We start from the raw sequence: 24,859 nt of genomic DNA on the forward strand, positions 1-24,859 counted from the left end.
TAAATTCTCATCTCCACATTTTCTATATCTTCTCCGTATCACTTTTTGAAATGAATTTTTTATGTTCTGCTCTGACCAAAGGTCTTGGGCAAAATAAGAACACGTAACTGAAAAAAATAAAAATAACAAATTACTCCACTTGCTACACTAAGATTTGTATACTCTACATATCTAAACTATAAAATTATACAAACTACATAAGCAAGATGGCATAGAAAAGTACCACAGACTCTAATTCCTTCATAGACATATAAATTCAAAAAAACACACTGAACAAAATATATTTGTGAAAGATTTATAAATGAGTTACTTGTGTGCAGTACCCCAGGTGAGCACAATGCAAAAAGTCACATAGGAGGAAAAGCCTGAAACATTTACCCAACAAAGCTCTTCCTGCTCCCCAAACATAATATAGTGCCTTTAGAAGTAAACTGTCAACTCCTGTGTTTTTTTTTTTCTATTTGTGGCTTTTCACACACTGGTTTCTGTCTCCCATAACATTAATTACTAAAGGAGGTGGTGGCTGATATGGTTTGGTTCTGTGTCCCCACTTATACATCATTTTGAATTGCAGCTCCCATAATTCTCATGAGTTGTGGGAGAAACCTGGTGGGAGGTAACTGAATTATGGGGCCGGGTATTTCCTATGCTATTCTTGTGATAGTTAACAAGTCTCACAAAATCTGACAGTTTTTATAAAGGAGAGTTCCTCTGCACATGCCCTCTCTCTGTCTGCCACCATGTAAGATGTCACTTTGATTTTCCTTTATTTTCTACCATGACTGTGAGGCCTCCCCACTTATGTGGAACAGTGAGTCCACTGAAGCTTTTTTCTTTATAAATTACCTAGTTTTGGTATGTCTTTATTAGCAGAATGAGAACAGACAACTACAGTGGTGTTCTTTAGAATGACAGTTTGAGTCAACTAAAACCAAAAGGAAATGCTACAGCAGTAGACAGACTGCAGTACCACAGAGAAAACACATGTAGAAAATGATGACTGGTCATTAAGAAGAAACGCTAATAAATTTCTTTAACTAAAAAATGAACACAAAATTTCAGACAAGATACATTCTAAGAACATGTTTGAGAGATTCCCAGAATCTCTAGCTAAAACAATTGGTTTCGGGCTATGACAGAAAATAAGCTACATTATAAAGACTGTGACAGATAGCTCTTTTAAAATGTCCAAATCTCAATCAAAGATTACAATGCATACAAAATATTACAGCAACATAGCCCCATATAAAAATTATAAAACGCTCAGAAAGCAACCATAAAAAATAAAGATGCATAATTTAAAATTTTTTAAGTAAATTGAATAATAGTGAGTGAAACAGGAAAACAGACAACTATAAAAATGGAATAACAAAAACATTAAAATATCAAAAAATTGTACAGGCAAAAAATACAAAAAGAAATAATAACTAAAAATCCTAGAAGAGGCCAGGCACAGTGGCTTATGCCTGTAATCTCAGTACTCTGGAATGCTGAGGCAGGTGGATCATGAGGTCAGCAGTTTGAGACCAGCCTGACCAACATGGTGAAACCCCATCTCAACTAAAACCACAAAAAGTAGCTAGGCATGGTGATGTGCACCTGTAATCCCAGCTACACAGGAGGCTGAGACAGGAGAATTGCTTGAACCCAGGAAGCGGAGGTTGCAGTGAGCTGAGATCGTGCCACTGCACTCCAGACTGGACGATAGAGCAAGATTCCATCAAAAAAAAAAAAAATCCTAGAAGAAAAAAATGATGTAAAAATGCAGAAGCTCAACAAAGAAACTAGGATATGCATAAAGATATTTATAACAAATATATATATGAACACAATTTCAAAAGTCACAGACAAAAAGAAAATCTTGGGGGCTACAAGAAAAAAATGATGTGTAATTTACAAGCACAGTCTTATGAGATAACCAGTGAATTTGCCAACAAAAAATTTGCAGGTCAGAAGGGAACTGTGTGTTATAGTCTAAGTCCTGAAAAAAAAATCTGTTAAGTGAGAATAATACCAACAACAAAACTGTTCTACCAAATAAAAAGAAAAAATCTTCCAAAATAACCAAACTCTGAGAAAGTGTATTGGCACTGCATGTGCCCTACATATCAAAGATGACAAAAAGAGTTCTTTTCACTGAAAATAACATTATGCAAGAAAACAACACCTAATTATATGAAAACATATCGTTCTGGGAAAGATATGCCCATACACAAAAATAGAATTCCATAACATTATCATAAAAGTGCAAAAAACATTTTAAATTATTGTTTAAAATTTTAAAGATAAAAGCATAGAAATTTCTATAAACATCTGTTAATGAATGTACAACATAAAGAGATATAATTAGCAACATAAATAACAAGTGAGAGCAAATGTAATGAGGAGGAATATTTGTTTGCAACTGAAGTTACTTTTTTACAAGATTAAAGTATATTGTTGTATCTTAGAGGTTTTATGTAATCCCCAAGGAACCACAAAGAAAACACCTGTATAGATACATAAAAGAAAATAAGAAAGTAAAAGCATATTAATACAGAAATTAAAAAGACACAAAGAAAGGCCAGAGAGGAAATGAGGAACAAAGATACAAGAATCAAATAAAAGAATTAATAAAATAGCATTAGTCTATTTAATTATATATATACACACACACACACATATATAACTTTCCAATCAAGAGATATACTTACAATAAAGAGATTTATACAACATATTTAAAAAACAAAGACCCAACTTGCCTTTCTACAAGTCATTTCAGATTTAATGGCAGAAAAGAAAAAAAAAAACCTGAGAGCGGCAAAATAGAAGTAGATGTTCCATGCAAATATTAACAAAATGTAGAACAGGTCAAAATAACATACAAGCTATATCTTAAGTCAAAAACTATCATAGTTTATAAAATTTACTTGAAGTCCAAACTCCAAAGATATAAAGAAAGATATTAAGTAATAACAGATACAGTCACTGAGAACCTCTGACAAAGTTTTATGTACATTTGTGTGTGTGTGTATCTCACATTATGGTTCGAAGTATATAAAGCAAATATTGGCAAAACTAAAGAATCACAGAGCATATATTAGTAGGATACTTCAATACCCCACATTCTATAACAAAAATGAAACAAGACAGGGTATTAGTAAAGAAAGAGAGGACTTGAAGGCAGTATAAAACAATTATTCCTAACAGAGGTATAGAGAACACTCCTCAACAACATCAGGATACACTCATCTCAGTACCTCATACAACATTCTCCTTGATAGACCACTTCTTAGGCCAAAAAAGAAGTCTTAACAAAATTTTTAAAACTGAATTTTAAAAAATTACTATCATCAAAATAGAATGAGAGTATAAAAACCACAAAACACTGAAAAATTCAGAAATATATAGAAATTAAACAACAAACTCTTTAACATGCTGTTGTTGAAAGGCTGAAATAATTAATATGAAGATGTCCATACTGCTCAATGTAATCAACAAATTTAATGCAATGCTTTTGGAATTTCACATGGGATTCCTGAAGTAATGCAAATTTCTGTCACCAAAATCATTCAGTAGGTATAATTTGAAAATACTGGAATATCATTCAGTTTTCAAACACCAGAAAATATTCTAAGTATAAAGATAAATTTTAATGACATTATGCAAAAAGAAATGAGCCAGCCACAAAAAGACAGAGATTGTATAAAATACATAAAGTAGCCATACTCTCAGAAACAGAAAACACAGTGGTTTGAAAAGTGCCAAGAAATGAGAAAAACTCATGTTGCATAACGTGTATTGAGATTTGGCTTTGCAAGATAAAAACATTCTAGCAATATGTAGCATAATGATGTCAATGTAATTAACATGACCAAAATGAATATTTAATAATATTGTATTATAAATTTTGTTATGTGTTTCTGACAAGTAAAAATGAACAATAACTAGAACAGATTCAGATATGTGATAGTTTTAAAACTATCTTCAAATCTAAGATTTTCTCCCGGTCAGGAGCAGAGGCTCACACTGATAATCCCAGCACACTGGGAGGCTGAGGCTGGTGGGTCATGAAGTCAGGAGATCGAGACCATCCTGGCCAACATGGTGAAACTCCATCTCTACTAAAATATAAAGAATTAGCTGGGCATGGTGGTGCACACCTGTAGTTGCAGCTACTCTGAAGGCTGAGGCAGTGGAAACACTTGAACCCAGGAGGCAGAGGTTGCAGCAAGCTGGGATTGAACCACTGTATGCCAGCCTGGTGACAGAGCAAGAGTCCGTTTTCAAAAAAAAAAAAAAAAAGATTTTCTCCCACACAAAAATAATACAGATTCACAGATAGGTGTTGAAATTAAAAAAGTTTTATGACTACTCGCTTAGGGTTAAATAGTCATCCACAATAAACCCACACAAAGAATATACTAGTCATAAAAAAAATAGAAGGATAGTATTTATCCAGGCAAAAAAACAGAGATAATTGTATTGGCAATAGACATATGGCTGATACATATTTGATTTTGCTCCATAGTGTCTTAAATTATAAAGAGTTAAATATTGTCACACACAATTATAAACTAATCAAACCACAATTAATTGGTGTGAGGTGGCATACCCTAAAATATATAACACAAAAATATAACTGTCAAACAAAATTATAAATGGAATGTAAAACTGATTGAACACCATCAAGTAGATCAATATATTAACAAAAGGAATCTTAGAAGACTACAGGGAAAAAGTAATACAAAGGTTACTTGGAGATAAAAATGTCAAACAACTTCCCAAATTTTGATGCAATAAAAAAAATTCTTAGCACTAATTCTTGATTCTAAATTATTTTACTTCAAAAAGAAGATACAAGTAAATACTTTCCAAAATAAAAGGTAAGAGTGTTCATCATTTCTGCTATAGTCCTACAAAACATGCTACATGGTAGACAGGCACAGTGACTCATGCCTGTAATCCTACAGCTTTAGGTGACCATGGCAATGAGATCACTTGAGACCAGAAGTTCAAGATCAGCCTTAGCAACACAATGAAACTGCATATAAAAAAAGAAATGCTAAAATGAGTCAATTTGCTAAAAAATAAAATGATACCGAACAGTTTCATAAAACCACCTACAAATTTAAAGCTCTCTACTAATTACAAAGACATATAGAATTCTTTACTATCATAATGGTGGTGCATAAAACTCTTAAGGTTGTACAGAACATGATAAACAAAATATAAATCTGTTACTAGGTACACAATATAAAATAATTTTAATATCAATAATGCACTGGAAAATACAGAAGTATAGTTTTTGTATTCAATTGAAGTTGTTATGAGATTAAAATACATTATTTTAACTTTAAGATGTGTTATGTAATCTCCATATTTTAAGATTACAAAATATTCATAAAAAACATGTAAAACAAAATTAAAAAATCAAAACCACTGCAAAATTAAAATAAAAATTAAGGCAGCAAAACAGGAAATGAGAAAACATATCTACAAAAAATACATAAATCAGTGATAATAAAACTGGTAAAAGTGACTCCATTTTTTAAGCAATTATTTAAAATATAAATTAACTAAACCCCTTAATAAAAAGAAATGTAATCTCAGGACTTTGGGAGTATGACATGGACTGAACATTTGATCCCAGGAGTCTAAGACTAGCCTGAGCAACAAGAAAAAACCCTGTCTCTACAAAAAAATACAAAACAAAACAAAAAAACTGGTTGCATGTGATGGCATGTATTTGTAACCCAGCTGCCTGAGAGACTGAAATGAGAGAATAAAACTTTCAGAGATTGAGGCTGCAGTGAGCCATGATCACACCACTGCAAACCAGCCTGGTTGACAGAGTGACACTCTATCTCAAAAATAAGTGAAAAAATAAATTAATTAATTAAATTATAAAAAGAAATAGGAATAAAATGCCTGAGTGTTTAAAAAAATGCATACAATACGGTGCCTACCAGAGACTTATTTTAGCATTGAGTCAAACAGGCTGAAAGTCACAGTGGAAAAAATTTATATTTCATGCTAATAGTAAGTACAATTTGTTTAGCTGGTCATAATTATATTAGACATTATATGCTTTAAGTCAAGTACTAGCATGAGACAAAGACATATAATGGCAAAATGGGTTAAGTTACTAGGAATCTATAACTATTATATTTCTCTATCTATATATAACATCAGGGCTTTAAAATATATTAAGCAAATGTTAAGTGAAGAAACAACTACATAGGAACACAATTGTAGACATCAAAATTGCATTTTCAATAATAAATAGAATATTCAGATGAAAATTCAGTAAGAAAACAGAAAACTTAGACAACATTATAGACTGCATTAATCACTTTGCATATAGAGGAATATCTGAAAGTGGATCATTTATAAAGAAAAAAGGTTCATTTGGCTGCCAAGTAAGCAGACTGTACAAGAAGTGTGGCCAGCATTGGCTTCTGGTGAGGGTCTCAGGAAGCTTACAATCATGCTGGCAGGCCATGAATAACTGGACATATCACATGATAAGAGACAGAGCAAGTGTGAGTGAAGAAGCCATGTTCTTTTAGGGAAACAACTCTCACTTGAATCAATGAAGTGTAAACTTATTGATTACCAAAAGGATGGTGTCAAGCCATTCATGAGGAATTTACCCCTATGACCATGACCCAAACACCTCCCACCAGGTTCCACATCCAACATTGAGGATTATAATGCAGCACAGTCTGGAGAACATGAACATCCATACCATATCATAGACCAACTAGGCTTAACAGACATGTACAAAACTTTCCAATCAAAAGCAAGAGAATACACAATATTCTTATTTGCACCTGGTATATTGTTAGAGTCTTATTAAATTTAAGACATACTGGTTAACATACGTCTTAGACATAACGAGTCTTATTAAATTTAAGAATACTGGTTAAGTGCAGTGGCTCATGCCTATAATCCAACAGTTTGGGAAACCAATGTGAAAAGATCACTTGGGGCCAGAAGTTTGAGACCAGCCTGGGTAAACTAGTGAGACCCTGTCACTACACATAATCAAAAAATTAGCCAGGCATGGTAGTGCATGTCTGTAGTCCCAGCTACTTGGGAGACTGAGGTGGGATCACTTGAGCCCAGGAGGTTGAGGCTGCAGTGAGCCAAAATCATGCCACTGCACTCTGACCTGGGCAACAGAGTAAGATGGTCTCAAAACAACAACAACAACAATGAATAAACTTAAGAAGGCTGTATTAGTCTGTTTTCACACTGCTGATAAAGACCTACCAGGAACAGGGAAGAGAAAAAGGTTTAATTGGACTTACAGTTCCACATGGCTGGAAAGGCCTCAGAATCATGGCAGGAGATGAAAGGTACATCTTACATGGTGGCGGCAAGAGAAAATGAGGAAGATGCAAAAGCAGAAACTCCTGATAAAACCATCAGATGTTGTGAGACTTAATCACTACCACAAAAAAAGTACAAGGGAAACTGCCCCCATGATTAAAATTATCTCCCACCAGGTACTACCCACAATGTGGAAATTATGGGAGTATAATTCAAGATAAGATTTCAGTGGGGACAGAGAGCCAAACCATATCAAAGACGAAAATAATACACGTAAGTTTTCTGACTAAAACTGAATGAAGCTAGGAATTAATAGCAAAAGTAAAACTGACAAATCAAAAAACATGAAATTAAAACACACTCTTCAACATATTCTTGCTCAAGAGTCAAAAACTTAATTTTTTAAAGATGTTAATGCAACCTACGGTGATAAACAAATTCAGCATCATCCCTATAAATATCCCAATAGCAGCTTTTTACAAGAATATTGGTTGAAATTTTAAAATTTGATTATGAACTACAGGCAAACACCCATGAAAAAGAACAAAAACACATTATACTTCCTGATTTCAAAACATTAAAAGCTACAATAACAAAAACAATGTTGTATTCACACAAAGACAGATAAACAGATGAAAGAACAGAATAGAGAGCACAGAAATAAACCCTTCTATTCATGATCAAATAATCTTCCACCATGTTACCATGACCACACAATAAAGATAAACAATATTTTATCAAATTTGATTAATTTGATTTTATAGTCAAAATATAATGTTGAAAACTAGAAATCTACACTGATAAAGTTGGATCATTTTCTTTAGCCATATATAACCAATAGTTTAAATAAAATACTTAGACATAAAAACAAATCTCTTAGAAACAAAATAACGGAAAGACATGACATTGCTCTTGGCACCATTTTCTTAGATATGACACTAAATGCTTGAGCAACAAAGAAAAGAACAGAAACATTTAACTACACTACACTTCAATATTTCTGTACATCAAAGAAAACACTCAATAGAGTGACAATGCCTTTTACGAAATGAGTGAAAATATTAACAAATCACATGTGATAGGAAATAATATTGAGACTATATAAATAACTCAACATTTAAAAATAGAGTTGAATAATTAGATTTAGAAATGGACACATAACTGAATTAAACTTTAGAAAGAAGCATTTGAAAGCACATACAAAATTACTAATTTGTAGAGAAATGCATAAAAATTATAATGAAAACCAAAATCACCTCACACCAATTAGAATGGCCATTACAAATCTTTTAAAAGAAGCAAATCCATTGATGGTGCAATGTAAATGAAACCCATGTTGATTGCTGGTGGAAAACAAAAATACAGCCATCATTGTAAAATGTTATGTTTCTCAAATAATTAAATATGGAAGTTATCATTAAATACAGCAATGTCAATTATGAATCTATATCCAAATTAGGCAACTCAGAACCTGGAAAATATATATTTGACCATCTATGTTTATTTTTATATTTTTTATTTTTTTATTATACTTTAAATATTAGGGTACATGTGCACAATGTGCAGGTTAGTTATATATGTATACATGTGCCATGTTGGTGTGCTGCAACCATTAACTCGTCATTTAACATTAGGTACATCTCCTAATGCTATCCCTCCCTTCTCCCCCCACACCACAACAGGCCCCGGTGTGTGATGTTCCCCTTCCTGTGTCCACGTGTTCTCATTGTTCAATTCCCATCTATGAGTGAGAACATGCAGTGTTTGGTTTTTTCTCCTTGCAATAGTTTGCTTAGAATGATGGTTTCCAGCTTCATCTATGTCCCTACAAAGGACATGAATTCATCCTTTTTTATGCATAGTATTCCATGGTGTATATGTGCCACATTTTCTTAATCCAGTCTATCATTGTTGCACATTTGGGTTGGTTCCGTCTTTGCTATTGTGAATACTGCCACAATAAACATACATGTGCATGTGTCTTTATAGCAGCATGATTTATAATCCTTTGAGTATATACCTATTAATGGGATGGCTGGGTCAAATGGTATTTCTAGTGCTAGATCCCTGAGGAATCACCACACTGACTTCCACAATGGTTGAACTAGTTTACAGTCCCACCAACAGTGTAAAAGTCTTCCTGTTTCTCCACATCCTCTCCAGCACCCGTTGTTTCCTGACTTTTTAAGGATCGCCATTCTAACTGGTGTGAGATGGTATCTCATTGTGGTTTTGATTTGCATTTCTCTGATGGCCAGTGATGACGAGCATTTTTTCATGTGTCTTTTGGCTGCATAAATGTCTTCTTCTGAGAAGTGTCTGTTCATATCCTTTGCCCACTTGTTGATGGCGTTGTTTTTTCTCTTGTAAATTTGTTTAAGTTCTTTGTAGATTCTGGATATTAGCCCTTTGTCAGATGAGTAGATTGCAAAAATTTTCTCCCATTCTGTAGGTTGCCTGTTCACTCTGATGGTGGTTTCTTTTGCAGTGCAGAAGCTCTTTAGTTTAATTAGATCCCATTTGTCAATTTTGGCTTTTGTTACCATTGCTTTTGGTGTTTTAGACACGAAGTCCTTGCCAATGCCTATGTCCTGAATGGTATTGCCTAGGTTTTCTTCCAGGGTTTTTATGGTTTTAGGTCTAACATGTAAGTCTTTAATCCATCTTGAATTAATTTTTGTATAAGGTGTAAGGAAGGGATCCAGTTTCAGCTTTCTACATATGGCTAGCCAGTTTTCCCAGCACTATTTATTAAATAGGGAATCATTTCCCCATTTCTTGTTTTTGTCAGGTTTGTCAAAGATCAGATGGTTGTAGATATGTGGCATTATTTCTGAGGGCTCTGTTCTGTTCCATTAGTCTATATCTCTGTTTTGGTACCAGTACCATGCTGTTTTGGTTACTTAGCCTTGTAGTATAGTTTGAAGTCAGGTAGCGTGATGCCCCCAGCTTTGTTCTTTTGGCTTAGGATTGACTTGGCAATGCAGGCTGTTTTTTGGTTCCATATGAACTTTAAAGTAGTTTTTTCCAATTCTGTAAAGAAAGTCATTGGTAGCTTGCTGGGGATGGCATTCAACCTATAAATTACCTTGGGTAGTATGACCATTTTCAAGATATTGATTCTTCCTACCCATGATCATGGAATGTTTTTCCATTTGTTTGTATCCTCTTTTATTTCATTGAGCAGTGGTTTGTAGCTCTCCTTGAAGAGGTCCTTCACATCCTTTGTAAGTTCGACTCCTAGGTATTTTATTCTCTTTGAATCAATTGTGAATGGGAGTTCACTCATGATTTTGCTCTCTGTTTGTCTGTTCTTGGTGTATAAGAATGCTTGTGATTTTTCCACATTGATTTTCTATCCTGAGACTTTGCTGAAGTTGCCTATCAGCTTAAGGAGATTTTGGGCTGAGACGGTGGGGTTTTCTTGATATACAATCACGTCATATGCAAACAAGGACAATTTGACTTCCTCGTTCCTGAATTGAATACCATTTATTTCCTTCTCCTGCCTGATTGCCCTGGCCAGAACTTCCAACACTGTATTGAATATGAGTGGTGAGAGAGGGCATCCCTGTCTCGTGCCAGTTTTCAGAGGGAATGCTTCCAGTTTTTGCCCATTCAGTATGATACTGGCTGTGGTTTTGTCATAGATAGCTCTTATTATTTCGAGATACATCCCATCAATATCTAATTTATTGAGAGTTTTTAGCAAGAAGCGTTGTTGAATTTTGTCAAAAGCCTTTTTGCATCTATTGAGATAATCATATGGTTTTTGTCGTTGGTTCTGTTTATATGCTGGATTACATTTATTGATTTTCATATGTTGAACCAGCCTTGCATCCCAGGGATAAAGCCCACTTGATCATGGTGGATAAGCTTTTTGATGTGCTGCTGGATTCGGTTTACCAGTATTTTATTGAGGATTTTTGCATTGATGTTCATCAAGGATATTGGTCTAAAATTCTCTTTTTTTGTTGTGTCTCTGCCAGGCTTTCATATCAGGATGATGCTGGCCTCATAAAACGAATTGGAAAGAATTCCCTCTTTTTCTATTGATTGGAATAGTTTCAGAAGGAATGGTACCAGCTCCTCCTACCTCTGGTAGAATTCGGCTGTAAATCCATCTGGTCCTGGACTTTTTTTGGTTGGTAAGCTACTAATTATTGCCTCAATTTAAGAGCCTGTTATTGTTCTATTCAGAGATTCAACTTCTTCCTGGTTTAGTCTTGGGAGGGTGTATGTGTTGAGGAATTTATCCATTTCTTCTAGATTTTCTAGTGTATTCGTGTGGAGCTGTTTATAGTATTCTCTGATGGTAGTTTGCATTTTTGTGGGATTGGTGGTGATATCTCCTTTATCATTTTTTATTGCATCTATTTGATTCTTCTCTCTTTTCTTATTAGTCTTGCTAGCAGTCTATCAATTTTGTTGATCTTTTCAAACAACCAGCTCCTGGATTCATTGATTTTCTTGAAGAGTTTTTTGTGTCTCTATTTCCTTCAGTTCTGCTCTGATCTTTGTTATTTCTTGTCTTCTACTATCTTTTGAATGTGTTTTCTCTTGCTTCTCTAGTTCTTTTAATTGTGATGTTAGGGTGTGAATTTTAGATCTTTCCTGCTTTCTCTTGGGGGCATTTAGTGCTACAAATTTCCCACTACACACTGCTTTGAATGTGTCCCAGAGATTCTGGTATGTTGTGTCTTTGTTCTCGTTGGTTTCAAAGAACATCTTTATTTCTGCCTTCATTTCATTATGTACCCAGTAGTCATTCAGGAGCAAGTTATTCAGTTTCCATGTAGTTGAGCAGTTTTGAGTGAGTTTCTTAATCCTGAGTTCTAGTTTGATTGCACTGTGGTCTGAGAGACAGTTTGTTATAATTTCTGTTCCTTTACATTTGCTGACGAGTGCTTTACTTCCAACTATGTGGTCAATTTTGGAATAAGTGCAGTGTGGTGCTGAGAAGAATGTATATTCTGTTGATTTGGGGTGGATAGTTCTGTAGATGTCTATTAGGTCCACTTGGTGCAGAGCTGAGTTCAATTCCTGGATATCCTTGTTAACTTTCTGTCTTGTTGTTTCTGTCTAATGTTGACAGTGTGGTGTTAAAGTCTCCCATTATTATTGTGTGGGAGTGTAAGTCTCTTTCTAGGTCTCTAAGCACTTGCTTTATGAATCCAGTAGCTCCTGTATTGGGTGCATATATATTTAGGATAGTTGGCTCTTCTTGTTGAATTGATCCCTTTACCATTATGTAATGGCCTTCTTTGTCTCTTTTGATCTTTGTTGGTTTAAAGTCTGTTTTATTAAAGACTAGGATTGCAACCCCTGCCTTTTTTGTTTTCCATTTGCTTGGTAGATCTTCCTCCATCCCTTTATTTTGAGCCTATGTGTGTCTCTGCATGTGAGATGGTTTCCTGAATACAGCACACTGATGGGTCTTGACTCCTTACCCAATTTGTCAGTCTGTGTCTTTTAATTGGCTCATTTAGCCCATTTACATTTAAGGTTAATATTAAGGAGAATTTGATCCTGTCATTATGATGTTAGCTGGTTATTTTGCTCATTAGTTGATGCAGTTTCTTCCTAGCCTTGGTGGTCTTTACAATTTGGCATGTTTTTGCTGTGGCTAGTACCGGTTGTTCCTTTCCATGTTTAGTGCTTCCTTCAGGAACTCTTTCAGGGTAGGCCTGGTGGCGACAAAATCTCTCAGCATTTGCTTGTCTGTAAAGGATTTTATTTCTCCTTCACTTATGAAGCTTAGTTTGGCTGGATATGAAATTCTGGGTTGAAAATTCTTTTCTTTAAGAATGTTGAATATTGGCCCCCACGCTCTTCTTGCTTTTAGAGTTTCTGCCGAGAGATCAGCTGTTAGTCTGATGGGCTTCCCTTTGTGGGTAACCCAACCTTTCTCTCTGGCTGCCCTTAACATTTTTCCTTCATTTCAACTTTGGTGAATCTGACAATTATGTGTCTTGGAGTTGCTCTTCTTGAGAAGTATCTTTGTGGCATTCTCTGTATTTTCTGAATTTGAATGTTGGCCTGCCTTGCTAGATTGGGGAAGTTCTCCTGGATAATATCCTGCAGAGTGTTTTCCAACTTGGTTCCATTCTCCCCATCACTTTCAGGTACACCAATCAGATGTAGATTTGGTCTTTTCACATAGTCCCATATTTGTTGGAGGCTTTGTTCATTTCTTTTTATTCTTTTTTCTCTAAACTTCTCTTCTCGCTTCATTTCATTCATTTGATCTTCCATCACTGATACCCTTTCTTCCAGTTGATCGAATCGGCTACTGAGGTTTGTGCCTTCATCACGTAGTTTTGTGCCTTGGTTTTCAGCTCCATCAGGTCCTTTAAGGACTTCTCTGTATTGGTTATTCTAGTTTTAGCCATTCGTCTAATTTTTTCTCAAGGTTTTTAACTTCTTTGCCATGAGTTTGAACTTCCTCTTTTAGCTCAGAGTAGTTTGATTGTCTGAAGCCTTCTTCTCTCAACTCGTCAAAGTCATTCTCCGTCCAGCTTTGTTCCATTGCTGGTGGGGAGCTGCGTTCCTTTGGAGGAGGAGAGGCACTCTGATTTTTAGAGATTTCAGTTTTTCTGCTCTGTTTTTTCCCCATCTTTGTGGTTTTATCTACCTTTGCTCTTTGATGATGGGGTGACGTAAAGGTGGATGTCCTTTCTGTTTGTTAGTTTTCCTTCTAACAGTCAAGACCCTCAGCTGCAGGTCTATTGGAGTTTGCTGGAGGTCCACCCCACACCCTGTTTGCCTGGGTATTAGCAGTGGAGGCTGCAGAACAGCGGATATTGGTGAGCAGCAAATGTTGCTGCCTGATTGTTCCTCTGGAAATTTTGTCTCAGAGGAGTACCCGGCTGTGTGAGGTGTCAGTCTGCCCCTACTAGGGGGTGCCTCCCAGTTAGGCTACTCGGGGGTCAGGGACCCACGTAAGGAGGCAGTCTGTCCGTTCTCAGATCTCCAGCTGTGTGCTGGGAGAACCACTACTCTCTTCAAAGCTGTCAGACAGGGTCATTTAAGTCTGCAGAGTATTCTGCTGCCTTTTGTTTGGCTATGCCCTGCCCCCAGAGGTGGCATCTACAGAGACAGGCAGGCCTCCTTGAGCTGCGGTGGGCTCCACCCAGTTTGAGTTTCCTGGCCGCTTTGTTTACCTACTCAAGCCTCGGCAATGGTGGGTGCCCCTCTCCCAGCCTTGCTGTCACCTTGCAGTTTGATCTCAGACTGCTGTGCTAGCAATGAGCGAGGCTCCATGGGCGTAGGACCCTCCAAGCCAGGTGTGGGATATAATCTCCTGGAGTGCCATTTGCTAAGACCATTGGAAAAGCACAGTATCATGGTGGGAGTGACCCAATTTTCCAGGTGCCATCTGTCACCTCTTTGACTAGGAAAGGGAATTCCCTGACCCCTTGCACTTCCCAGGTGAGGCGATGCCTTGCCCTGCTTTGGCTGATGCTTGGTGCACTGCACCCACTGTCCTGCATCCACTTTTGTCTCGAGGCACTGACCTACCCTTTAACATAAGTTTGTAAAGGGTTATAAAAGGTTTTTAAGAATCGCACCTCATGGTCAAACTGGTTAAGATTGGATAAAATTATCTATAAGGTTTAATTTTAAAAGTTGAGGTTGACAATAATAGCCTAATGCAAGCATGAAATCTGGCTTTCTCTCTCTTGAAAAAGATTTTTCTTTGACTTTTGAAGAAACTCTCTAAAAAAGAAGGGAAGGACAAGAAACAGACTGTTTAAAAAACTAGATCTTGCCTCTTGACGAGTGAAGGTTTTTGCTTTACAAAAAACAAACAAACAAATAAAACACAACACTTTGAGTCATTTAAACAGATGACTTATGGTAACCTGAAGTGTTTTGAGCCCTCATGGCTTCAAAATTGTCTTTTCTAATCCCTAGCTTTTTGATGCTACAGAGGGCCCCTGGGACATCCAGGGGAGAGGTAAACAGGATTATTTGACATGTTTACTTACATAGGATTAATCAGGTGGTGTTTGATTTTCAGGTTATATTTTAGTGAAAAATGTTAATGTGTGTTCCAAAAGTTGTATGGGATTCCTAGAGTTCTGATGTCTGAGTTTGTGTTATCAATCATAATTAAAGTTATGTGTTAGGTTATTATAAATCACAAAGGTGACTAAATTTCTTTTGTCAATGATGTTTTTCACTGTGACTATCCTAGGACATTCTAACATTCATAGATAATTGTTATTTTGATCCTCCTCAAAGAATGGATTATAACCCTCGAGTGCAGGTTTCTGCTAACTTTGGAGATTGCGAACCAGAGTTGACTGGGTGAATTGGATAGAAGACTGATCCTTTTTGATTTTTTGCTTGGAACATTGCTGATCCTTATGTTTTGTTTTTCAAAATCAAGGAAGCTTTTGAGTTATTTATACCTTTTGACAATTGTGGAAGTGAACCAACCAATGATCTCTGACTATAGCTCAGAAAAAATAAGGGATGGGCTGTTAAACTTCAAATGGTATACAAAGATAGCCTCAGTAGATAGATCTCTTTTACTGGAAACCCTTGGATAGGCCTCTGAGAGAACCACTGTTTTCCCAAAACAACACCACATGTCAGCATGAAGCAGTTAAGAATAGCCATTGTCCCTAACGCCCCTATTCTAATGGCAGTTAGATGTACCTGGGGGGATTGATGGAAGTAGCTACTGCCATTATGCTGGCTGCAGCAGAGAGGCACAGCTGGGGTTGCACACTTCATGGAGCTGGTGAGATGCCACCCCTTCTGAGTTAGGGCAGGAACTCCCTGGGTGCTGCTGAAGACTCAGGCTTTCTGCTCTACAAAGCAAACAGGAGTCCTGCCCTCCTGGGTGGGGCTGCAGCCACCCAAACTATGGCTGTGGATCTGATCCTCCTTGTGCTCATGGTGGTGGTGGTGGGGGGAAGAGGGTCAGGCAGGAAAAGGCAAGATCTGCCCTCCTAGGTGCAGCTGCAGCCACCTGACCCATGGCTGCAGACCTGGGCCTCCTGCTCCAAAAGGACAAGCAAGAGCTCTGCCCTTTTCAAGTTGGTGGGGTCGGAGCTCCCTGGGTGCAGCTGCAGCTGCCCTCCCAGGCAGAAGACAGGACATCTCTGCTGCCTACATCCTTGGGGTCCTGGGAAGTCCCTCCCCCATTTCTGCTGGCTTGGAGGTGTCTGCTTCTGCTGCATGGCCTCTCTTCTCTCCCAGCACCCATGCACTTGGAGCTCAGAGAAGGGTTGGAGCCAAACCCTGGGGCCATATAAATGGTGGCGGGAGGAAGACAGATTCCTTGGCAGAAGAGAGCAAGTCCCTTGTAGGGCCCAACCTTCAGTGGCCGCAGACCAGAGTGGGGACTTCTGGTGCCTCCTCCAGGCCTGACCAGGGCCACCCAATGGACAAACTGGAATGTACTTTCTCCTCTCTGAGGTCCAGAAAAGCCCCAGGCTCAGCCAGAGAAGGCAGAGGACACAGAAACAATGAGATGACCAGTCACAGAGAGGAGCTACCTTCTCTGCTGGCAGCTTCAGAGACCTGCAGAGACCTCAAAATGACCTGCCGGCACAGAGAAGCCACCCTGTCCAGGGCCTCCCCTCTGCTGAGAGCTGAACACTCGATGGGATGACCTGCCTACAGAAAGGGGCTACCCACTGTGGGTTGCCTCTGAGCTGTTCTAACACTAAATAAAGATCCTCTTTGTTTTCTTCCCCCTTGACTTGTCTGCATACCTTATTCTTCCTGGATGCAGGACAAGAACTTGGGCAAAGGTGCCACTGGCTACAGAGGTTTCCAGGAAGAAAATTGACACCTCAAAGATTCCATAACACTAATTATTTCATTTACTTCAGGCATAACATGTAAATTCTAACATATTGTCCTAAATGTCTAAATCTAATGTTGCAGACACATTTGAAATAGGAAATAGAAAGTAGAAATGTATAGAGATAGTGACATCAGTAAGATGGAAAAATAAAAGGTGCTCTATTTTATTATTCCCCCACAGCAAGAAAATTTGTCAGCTATCCTTGACAAAAATGTCTATATAAAAGAGCCAGACATCATGGCTCACACCTGTAATGACAGCTATATGGTACACTGAGGTTGGAGAATTGTTGCAGGAAAGGATTTGAAGACCAGGCTGGGTTATGTGGCAAGACCCCATCTCAAAAATAAGTGCCTTTAATAGAGCTTTGAGATCCAGGAAGGAAGGTGTGAAACTCTGCTAAAGCCTAAGATTGAGGAGTGTTCTTTTCAGAAGGCAGGCCCTCATTAAGGTGGCAAACTACATGACCTCTGTTCCTGGCTAATGACCACCCAACTTGGTCTCACTGAGAATTGTGAACTTACTCTGTAACCATCCCAAACTCCTCCCAGCCACAGTCTGGGAGAGGTACTGCCCTTAGAGAGGCCTGGAGGAAGATACAAATTAATAGCCACGCAGGCAGGCCTGCAGACCTTGGCCTTTACTATGATCACTGAAGCAGCTCAATGACTCACTTTCAGCTTCCTGGACCACAGTTCATGGCCAGTTAAGCCTACATAGAATCCCACACAGTGACCTAGGAAAATCCTTTTTGGTATTCTGTGAAAGCCATACTCATTCACATCCTGATATAAGGCCCACCATATGCAGACCCAACTTCAGAAACCCCACTTAGTGTCTGTTCTAAAGATCAAAGTCATGAAGGATATTCAGTCTGTCTAAATGTAAAATGGAAATTATAACTACCCAAGCTCCTTGTAACAAGCCAACTAAAGGTGGACCCTAATGTAGACTCATAAGTCTTGTGACAAACCAAACTAGAATCCTTCTCCACTACAAACCCGGAGAGAATCCCATCACCCTGGGGACTCAACAAAAAAAAACGATCTTTACCTTCTGAAACCAGTTTATAAAAACTAGGAGGGGTGTTTGCTCCTTCAAATTCACAGACACCAATGCAAAACTATATTGTGCCCATTGTCAATGCTTCTATTTTAACATAGCACTGAAAGTATGTGGCAGAATAAGTAGACAAAAAGTTTTCAAAAGCTATTGAGATTGAAAACAAATAAGTAAAAAGTTGCTGTTTCTAGATATGATCTTATATATAAAAAACTATAAACAGTACATTAAAACCTGTCTAAACTAATAAATATACTCAGTAGATTAGAAAAATTAAATTAACTTACAAGTTATGGTTCCATACACTTAAAACAAACTCTTTGAGATAATAGAAAAGCAATCTATTTGGAAGAGCATTAAAATAATAAATTTCTGATAACAAATTCAACCAGATGTAAAAAATCTTCACAATGAAAGATATAAGATATCAATGAAAGAAATTAAAGCCACAAATAAATTTGAAATTTTTTATTTCTATGGATTCAAACAATAATTTTTTTTTTTTTTTTTGAGACAGAGTCTCGCTCTGTCGCCCAGGCTGGAGTGCAGTGGCACGATCTCCACTCACTGCAAGCTCCCTTTTTGTATTTTTAGTAGAGACAGGGTTTCACCATGTTAGCCAGAATGGTCTCAATCTCCTGACCTCGTGATCCACCCGCCTCAGCCTCCCAAAGTACTGGGATTACAGGCGTGAGCCACTGTGCCCAGCCAGGGATAAATATTTGTAAAGTGTCATATTATCCAAAGTAATCTATAAATTCAATAAACCTATTAAAATTTCATTGGTATTTTTCTCACAGTAATGAAAAATACAATTCTAAAATTCACATGAAACTACAATAAACTTTGAATAACCAAAGCAATCTTAAGGAAAAAGAACAGAGCAGAAGGACACCATACTTAATAATTTCAAACTGTATTTCAAGAGTATAGTAATAAAAACTGGATGGACTGTGTAGAAAAATGAACAAAAAAATGGAACATAAACCACTACTCAGCTGTTTTAGATATGATGCTAAAAGAGAATACAAAAAAATATTTTAACAGAGAGGTTTCTCAAAATTATGCAGATATTTGTGTGTCCCCCAAAACAATGGAAAAGCAGTCACATTTTGCAGTCTCTTATACTTCATGAAGAGGACTCTGGCTCTCATTGTAAACTTGAAGAAAGATCACCACAGAGAAAGTCGAATCTTTAGAAAATTTAAAAACATAAGACAGAAGGTGTCCCTATGTGACAGTAAAATAAAAAAATCCTCAGGCATCCCAGAAATTCTTTCCTTTGGAACACAGCTTCCCAAATCACATTTTAAGGACTGACTTTCTCTTTGACTTTTGGACCTCCGTTCTGTTGCATTCATTCTCACATACCTAGGGGTTTGGCTACAGTCTCATGTCTCTTCATATTCCAAGGCTCCTTTCCTTGCTCCAGATAGGTGATCAGGTCTGGCTTAGAAAAAGCAATACCTGTTTTATTAAAAATAAATAACATGAATATTGCTCATATTCTTCAATTCTCAAGCAAGTAATTTGCTCAGTAAAGATGATGTAATAGAATATTCTAGTAAATTAATCCCAAAATAGTAATTTATAACAGAAATCTCTAAATCTTTAGAAAATATTTTAAATTTGTATGTTCTTAACTTCACTATCCAGTACTACTGAATCAAAAACTGGTGGTGGAAGGCCAGGCACAGTGGCTCACACCTGTAATCCCAGCACTATGGGAGGCCGAGGCAGGCAGATCACCTGAGGTCAGGAGTTAGAGACCAGCCTGGGCAAAATGGTGAAATCCCAAGTCTACTAAAAATACAAAACAAAATAGCTGGGTGTTGTGGTGTGTACCTGTAATCCCAGCTACTTGGGAGGCTAAAGCAGGAGAATTGCTTGAACCCAAGAGGTGGAGGCTGGAGTGAGCCAAGCTTGCACCACTGCACTCCAGCATGGGGACAGCACAAGATTTTGTCTCAAAAAAAAAAAAAAAAAAACTTCTGGCATTACCAATAATATAGAGTGAAAGACACAGATCAGCTCAGGAATGTGGAAAATTCAGATCAAGATGAAACGTCTTGAAGCTATTCCTCTCTACACAGACAAATCCCCCAAATCCCCAAAATTTATTTCAAAACAGGAATATGAAACTCATTTATACAAAGCAAAAACTACCAAAAAAACTCTACAAAAAATAAATAAATAAAATAAAACCTTTAGAATATATTACAAAATGTGTATTGAAGTTATTCTCACCGAGAAAGACCAGGTTTCTGTAGTTCTCTAACATCACATCTCTATATAAATTCTGTTGTGCAGTGTCCAGGCATTGCCACTCTTTCAGAGAAAATTCTATGGCCACATCCATAAATGTCAATGGTCCCTGAAAACACACACACACACACACACACACACACACACACACACACTTACCAAGTGCCATGGGCAGAATTTTTAATTTGACTCAAGACGAAATGACAGAGTAAAGAGAAGTGCTTCTAACTTACAAGAGTGAATGAAATTCATAAAATAATTCTCAACAGATATATTTTCTAATATATTCTCTAACTCTGTGTAAAGAGAGTGGCATAATCCACAACATCAGTGTATATATAATAGTTTTCTGGATTATAACATATAAAATTCAGGGCATAAACACAAACATACATTTTTGAGTGCTGTATTTACATGACACAAAATGAGCTGTGTATATTTTCCAGATGGAAATGACATGCTGAGTTAGAAGGCACCTCTCAAATTTCAATGTATATAATGAACTGGAGATCTTGTCTTGCAGATTATTTTTTTCAGAAGACTTGGATTAAAGTCTGAGTTTCTGAATTTCTAAGAAGTTCACCAGTAATGTAACTGTTTTTGGCCTAATAAGAATATTTTGTCAAACATCCAGTAAATGAAAAAACCTGTGTTTTTCCCAGGTTTTCTGGCCCATAAACACAAGTAAAGAGATTTCTGCAAATTGGCCATGTAATCCTAATTAGAAGCCTAGGCTGACAACCACTTAGCTAAGAATTACCTTGCATGTTTGAATGACCTTATAAATCTCTTGAAAATTTTGGCCCCACTCTAGGTAATGTGATTCCGAAGGTTTGCAAACGGTCCATAAATGTGTATTTTAAACAAGTCCACTGTTAATGCTGATGGTACTCCCCCGGGCTCCTCATTAGATTAGTTAGAGAAAGCAGGCACAGCACAGAATCCCTTACACTCAGCACTCTTGTCACAACACAAATAATTTTGGTACAAATAAAGACAACCAATCTCCATCCTACAATATCATATTCTTTGCTGGCTCTTTAAAGTTTACAGAGAAAATAGGAGGCAGCAATGTCTGAATGAGTCTGCATTTGGAAAACAACATGTACACACGTACTAATGCAATGTTTATTAAGCAAGTACTATGTGATCAAGAGTATGTTACAGAGAACTGTGTTGGGAATAATATATTAAGTGATTTAATCCTCATAACACCCGGGGGTTGGTACTAAGTGTCTAATAATTCCCATTATTAAGATAAAGGGCCCACCATTTTTATTTACTTTTCTGTTTCTCAGTCATTGGTTTTTAAAAACTGTATAGAGTAAAAGCTAAATATAGACAGATGAGAGGGATACAGAAAGGAAGAGGTTAATGTAGTTCAGCAAAATTTTTATTGTATTTATATTTACTTTCTTGTGACTTGTGGAGCAACTACTGCGTCTGAAGGAATAGAAAACAAGTTGCTAAATGCAATGTCTCTGCAAGCACTGGTTTTAATAGAAACTTTAAAAATTAAGACCTTAAAGTACATACTTGATTTTTTCCATTTATCTCCTTCTGGGTTTCAGGAAATTTTGCATAACAGCTCTAGAAAGGTAGCAGGATTCACCACCCAAAACTCTGATTTTTCATAATCAGTTCTGTGAGACAAGACTCCACGGTGGGGCCAGACATAAATAAAGCCCCCAAATAAGGTGAATCTGAACAAAACTGGGTCAGGGAGAGGACCCTATGTAGAATTCTACTCTCTATGCCTCCAGGGGTACTTCCAGTTCTGTTTTTCCTAAGTTTACCTAAGAGAAACTTAAATGCCAGGGTTTGTGTAATTTTAATCTTTTTTGGCCACTGCCCTGTCAATTTTATAACATAAACTAATAAGTAATTTGAACAAATCTCTTTAGGTTTCCTAGGGTAATTTCAGTAGAAGATAAATATGTATTCTTAGCAAGGTAACAGAAATACAAATAATAATAACAACTCTTCTGTCCCTAAATATCTCTTAAGATGGTATCGGAAGTCACAAAAATATAAAGTGGCCCAAGTAAAGCCTAAGGTTTTTTGCACACATCTATTCACTGTACCAACCATATGATGCTTAATTCAACAATGTATCCAGTTGCTACTCTAGACTAAAGATTCCTGGATGGTAAGAACCATGACTGCTTCAACTAGTTTTTGAATGGCCATAAAAAATTTAAAAAATTACTTTATCTGTTTGAGTCTCTAGATCTCGTTTTTCACCCAACTGCCAGGAAGTTGGAGAAACTCTCATCTGGCTACCAACCAAAGATATAGTTTTTATGAAGGGAGGAACAAACACAGGCTGACTCATTTCTCTTACACTGAGACTTAGCAGAATTAACTGCTCTTGTCTGACTGACCCAATTCTGCTCTGGACATCCTCAAATTTCTCAGCGACACCCAGCTGATCGTGAGAGAGTTTTCGGTGAGCTTGGGCTGATGGCCCAATGGTAAGCCAGGCACGAGAAACTCAGGCTGATTCTAAATAGAAAATGGAACTGCCCTGGTGGAGCTCCAGAACCTGGATCACCTGTCCTGACTAGCTAGCTCTTAGGTAAGAGGAAGGAGAATACTGTACTCCAGAATCACATTTTACAGGTAGGTATAGTTGTGATCATGCTGTGGATACTCTGTGGTCTTGATCTCTCACTCGTAAGATGCTTGTTTACACTTGGAGATTTTCCCTTCAGATTGTTTACACCTGGAGCCTCTCACATAACTATAGCAGGTCACTGGATGAGATCTGAAAAGCTCAAAGAGCCATACTCTCAAAAAGAAACTTTAAGATGTCAATGTTGACATCTCACAATGCAGAAAATGCCTCTTGTTGGTTTTCTGTACATTTTCAATCCAAAGTCTAACCCTGTCTTGTAAGCCCAGGCAGAGGCCAGAACTTAGGTGCAGATTCTAGGTGGGATCAACCTGGCTCTACATTCTTGGGTGTTACAGCAAGTGGAGTATAATCAAAGGAAAAAGCCCCTCATATGGGCTGCCCTAGCATTCTAAGTGATATGTCTACCTAAAAGGAAAAAGCTGAAGAAACAAGAATATGAGTAGACAAGTTTATTTGGGCCAAACATGAGGACTGTAACCTGGCAGCAAAGATTCAAGTTGCCTGGTATCTACACTTTATTGAGCAGTAGTTACCAGTGGATTTGTAAAGGTAAAAAAAAAAAGGACAGAGAGTGGGCTGATACAAAAATTCTTATTTATTTACAGAAATAACATTAATTATTGGTTGGATATACATTGTGAAGGTTTAGGGTATGGGTTACAGTGTCCAGTGTGACATTAATAGTTTAATTTATAGCAACAAATGGCAACAGCGAACAGTTTTAAGAGATGAATATGCTTTAAAGGGGAAAAAAGACACAATTGTGCTCTAATTTTACTGTCCGAGTTTGACAACTGAAAGAATTTGTATTCCTTAAATAAAAGGTTTTTTCCCCCAAATCTCAAGACCTAGATTCAGAATATGGAGCTGCAGGTTTAGGTCCTGGATTGTTGGAACAGCAACAGATGTTACCTGCACCTTTGTGGGCATAAAGAGGAAATTCATGGGCATTTTAGCAAGAGGAGGAAGGGGAAAGTGGAGAGTGTCATGTCTACATGTCATTACTCTGATTGGGTTTTTGGGTCCCATGATCTGTGAATTAGTTTCAGGTCTGAAAACACAAGAGTCACTAAAAGAGGTAAAATGATTGACTGCTGCCCTGTTAAGTTTGTAAAAATCTGATCTAGCCTCTCTAGAAGTGACTGTACAAGACTATAAATAGCAAATAGGCAGAGACACAATTCTGCCTGCATATTTAGGGGACAGCATGCACTTTGCAGCACAATTATGAGTTTACTGGAAGCCTGAGGGGGAAAGTCCTGCTAGAGTAAAGCTTAGTTGGCACCTTATATATTTATATCATGTCTAGTAATTCTAGACAGCGTGTGGGAAATATTCTTAAGAGAAAAATTCCCTTCAGCCCCAGAGAAACTACACGATAACAGAAAAGAGAAAAAACTTTTATTACACAATTAAACTAGAACGTGACATACATAAAAGTTAATCTGCTTAAGAGATTGCAAAGACAGAAAAACAGTCACCATAACTAGTCCACAAGTAGAAGAACGTATAGCACCATGTCACACATAGTTCATTCTAAATTCACCTGGTAATTACGGTGGCCATCCATGTATGCTAATTGGTTATAGTCAATGACAAAATAAACTTTTCATATCTTCGTGACAGAAGGCAATTTTGCAACTTGAAGCCAGGTGCCTGCTGAAGGTAGGTTCTCACTCTCTGACATAAATGGTTGAATAGGGTGCTACCTTTTTGGCTATTTATATTTTAAAGCAATGACTCTCTATTTC

At 37.2% G+C, this 24,859-nt stretch overlaps 1 protein-coding gene across 1 annotated transcript; it reads right to left on the reverse strand.

Annotated features, from left to right (window-relative positions):
• Positions 1-31: 31 nt before the first annotated feature.
• Positions 32-20,573, reverse strand: LOC116471211 (putative zinc finger protein 56). Its single transcript, XM_032157257.2, has 3 exons — positions 20,453-20,573; positions 19,577-19,655; positions 32-107 (listed from the first exon to the last, which is right to left on the reverse strand). The coding sequence occupies exons 1-2, from the start codon at positions 20,562-20,564 to the stop codon at positions 19,597-19,599; spliced, it is 171 nt and encodes a 56-aa protein (XP_032013148.1). The 5' UTR covers positions 20,565-20,573; the 3' UTR covers positions 32-107; positions 19,577-19,596.
• Between the last annotated feature and the right edge of the window lie 4,286 nt (positions 20,574-24,859).

This window comes from Hylobates moloch, unplaced genomic scaffold (assembly GCF_009828535.3).
Source record: "Hylobates moloch isolate HMO894 unplaced genomic scaffold, HMol_V3 SCAFFOLD_6, whole genome shotgun sequence".
Classification (NCBI taxonomy): Eukaryota; Metazoa; Chordata; class Mammalia; order Primates; family Hylobatidae; genus Hylobates; species Hylobates moloch.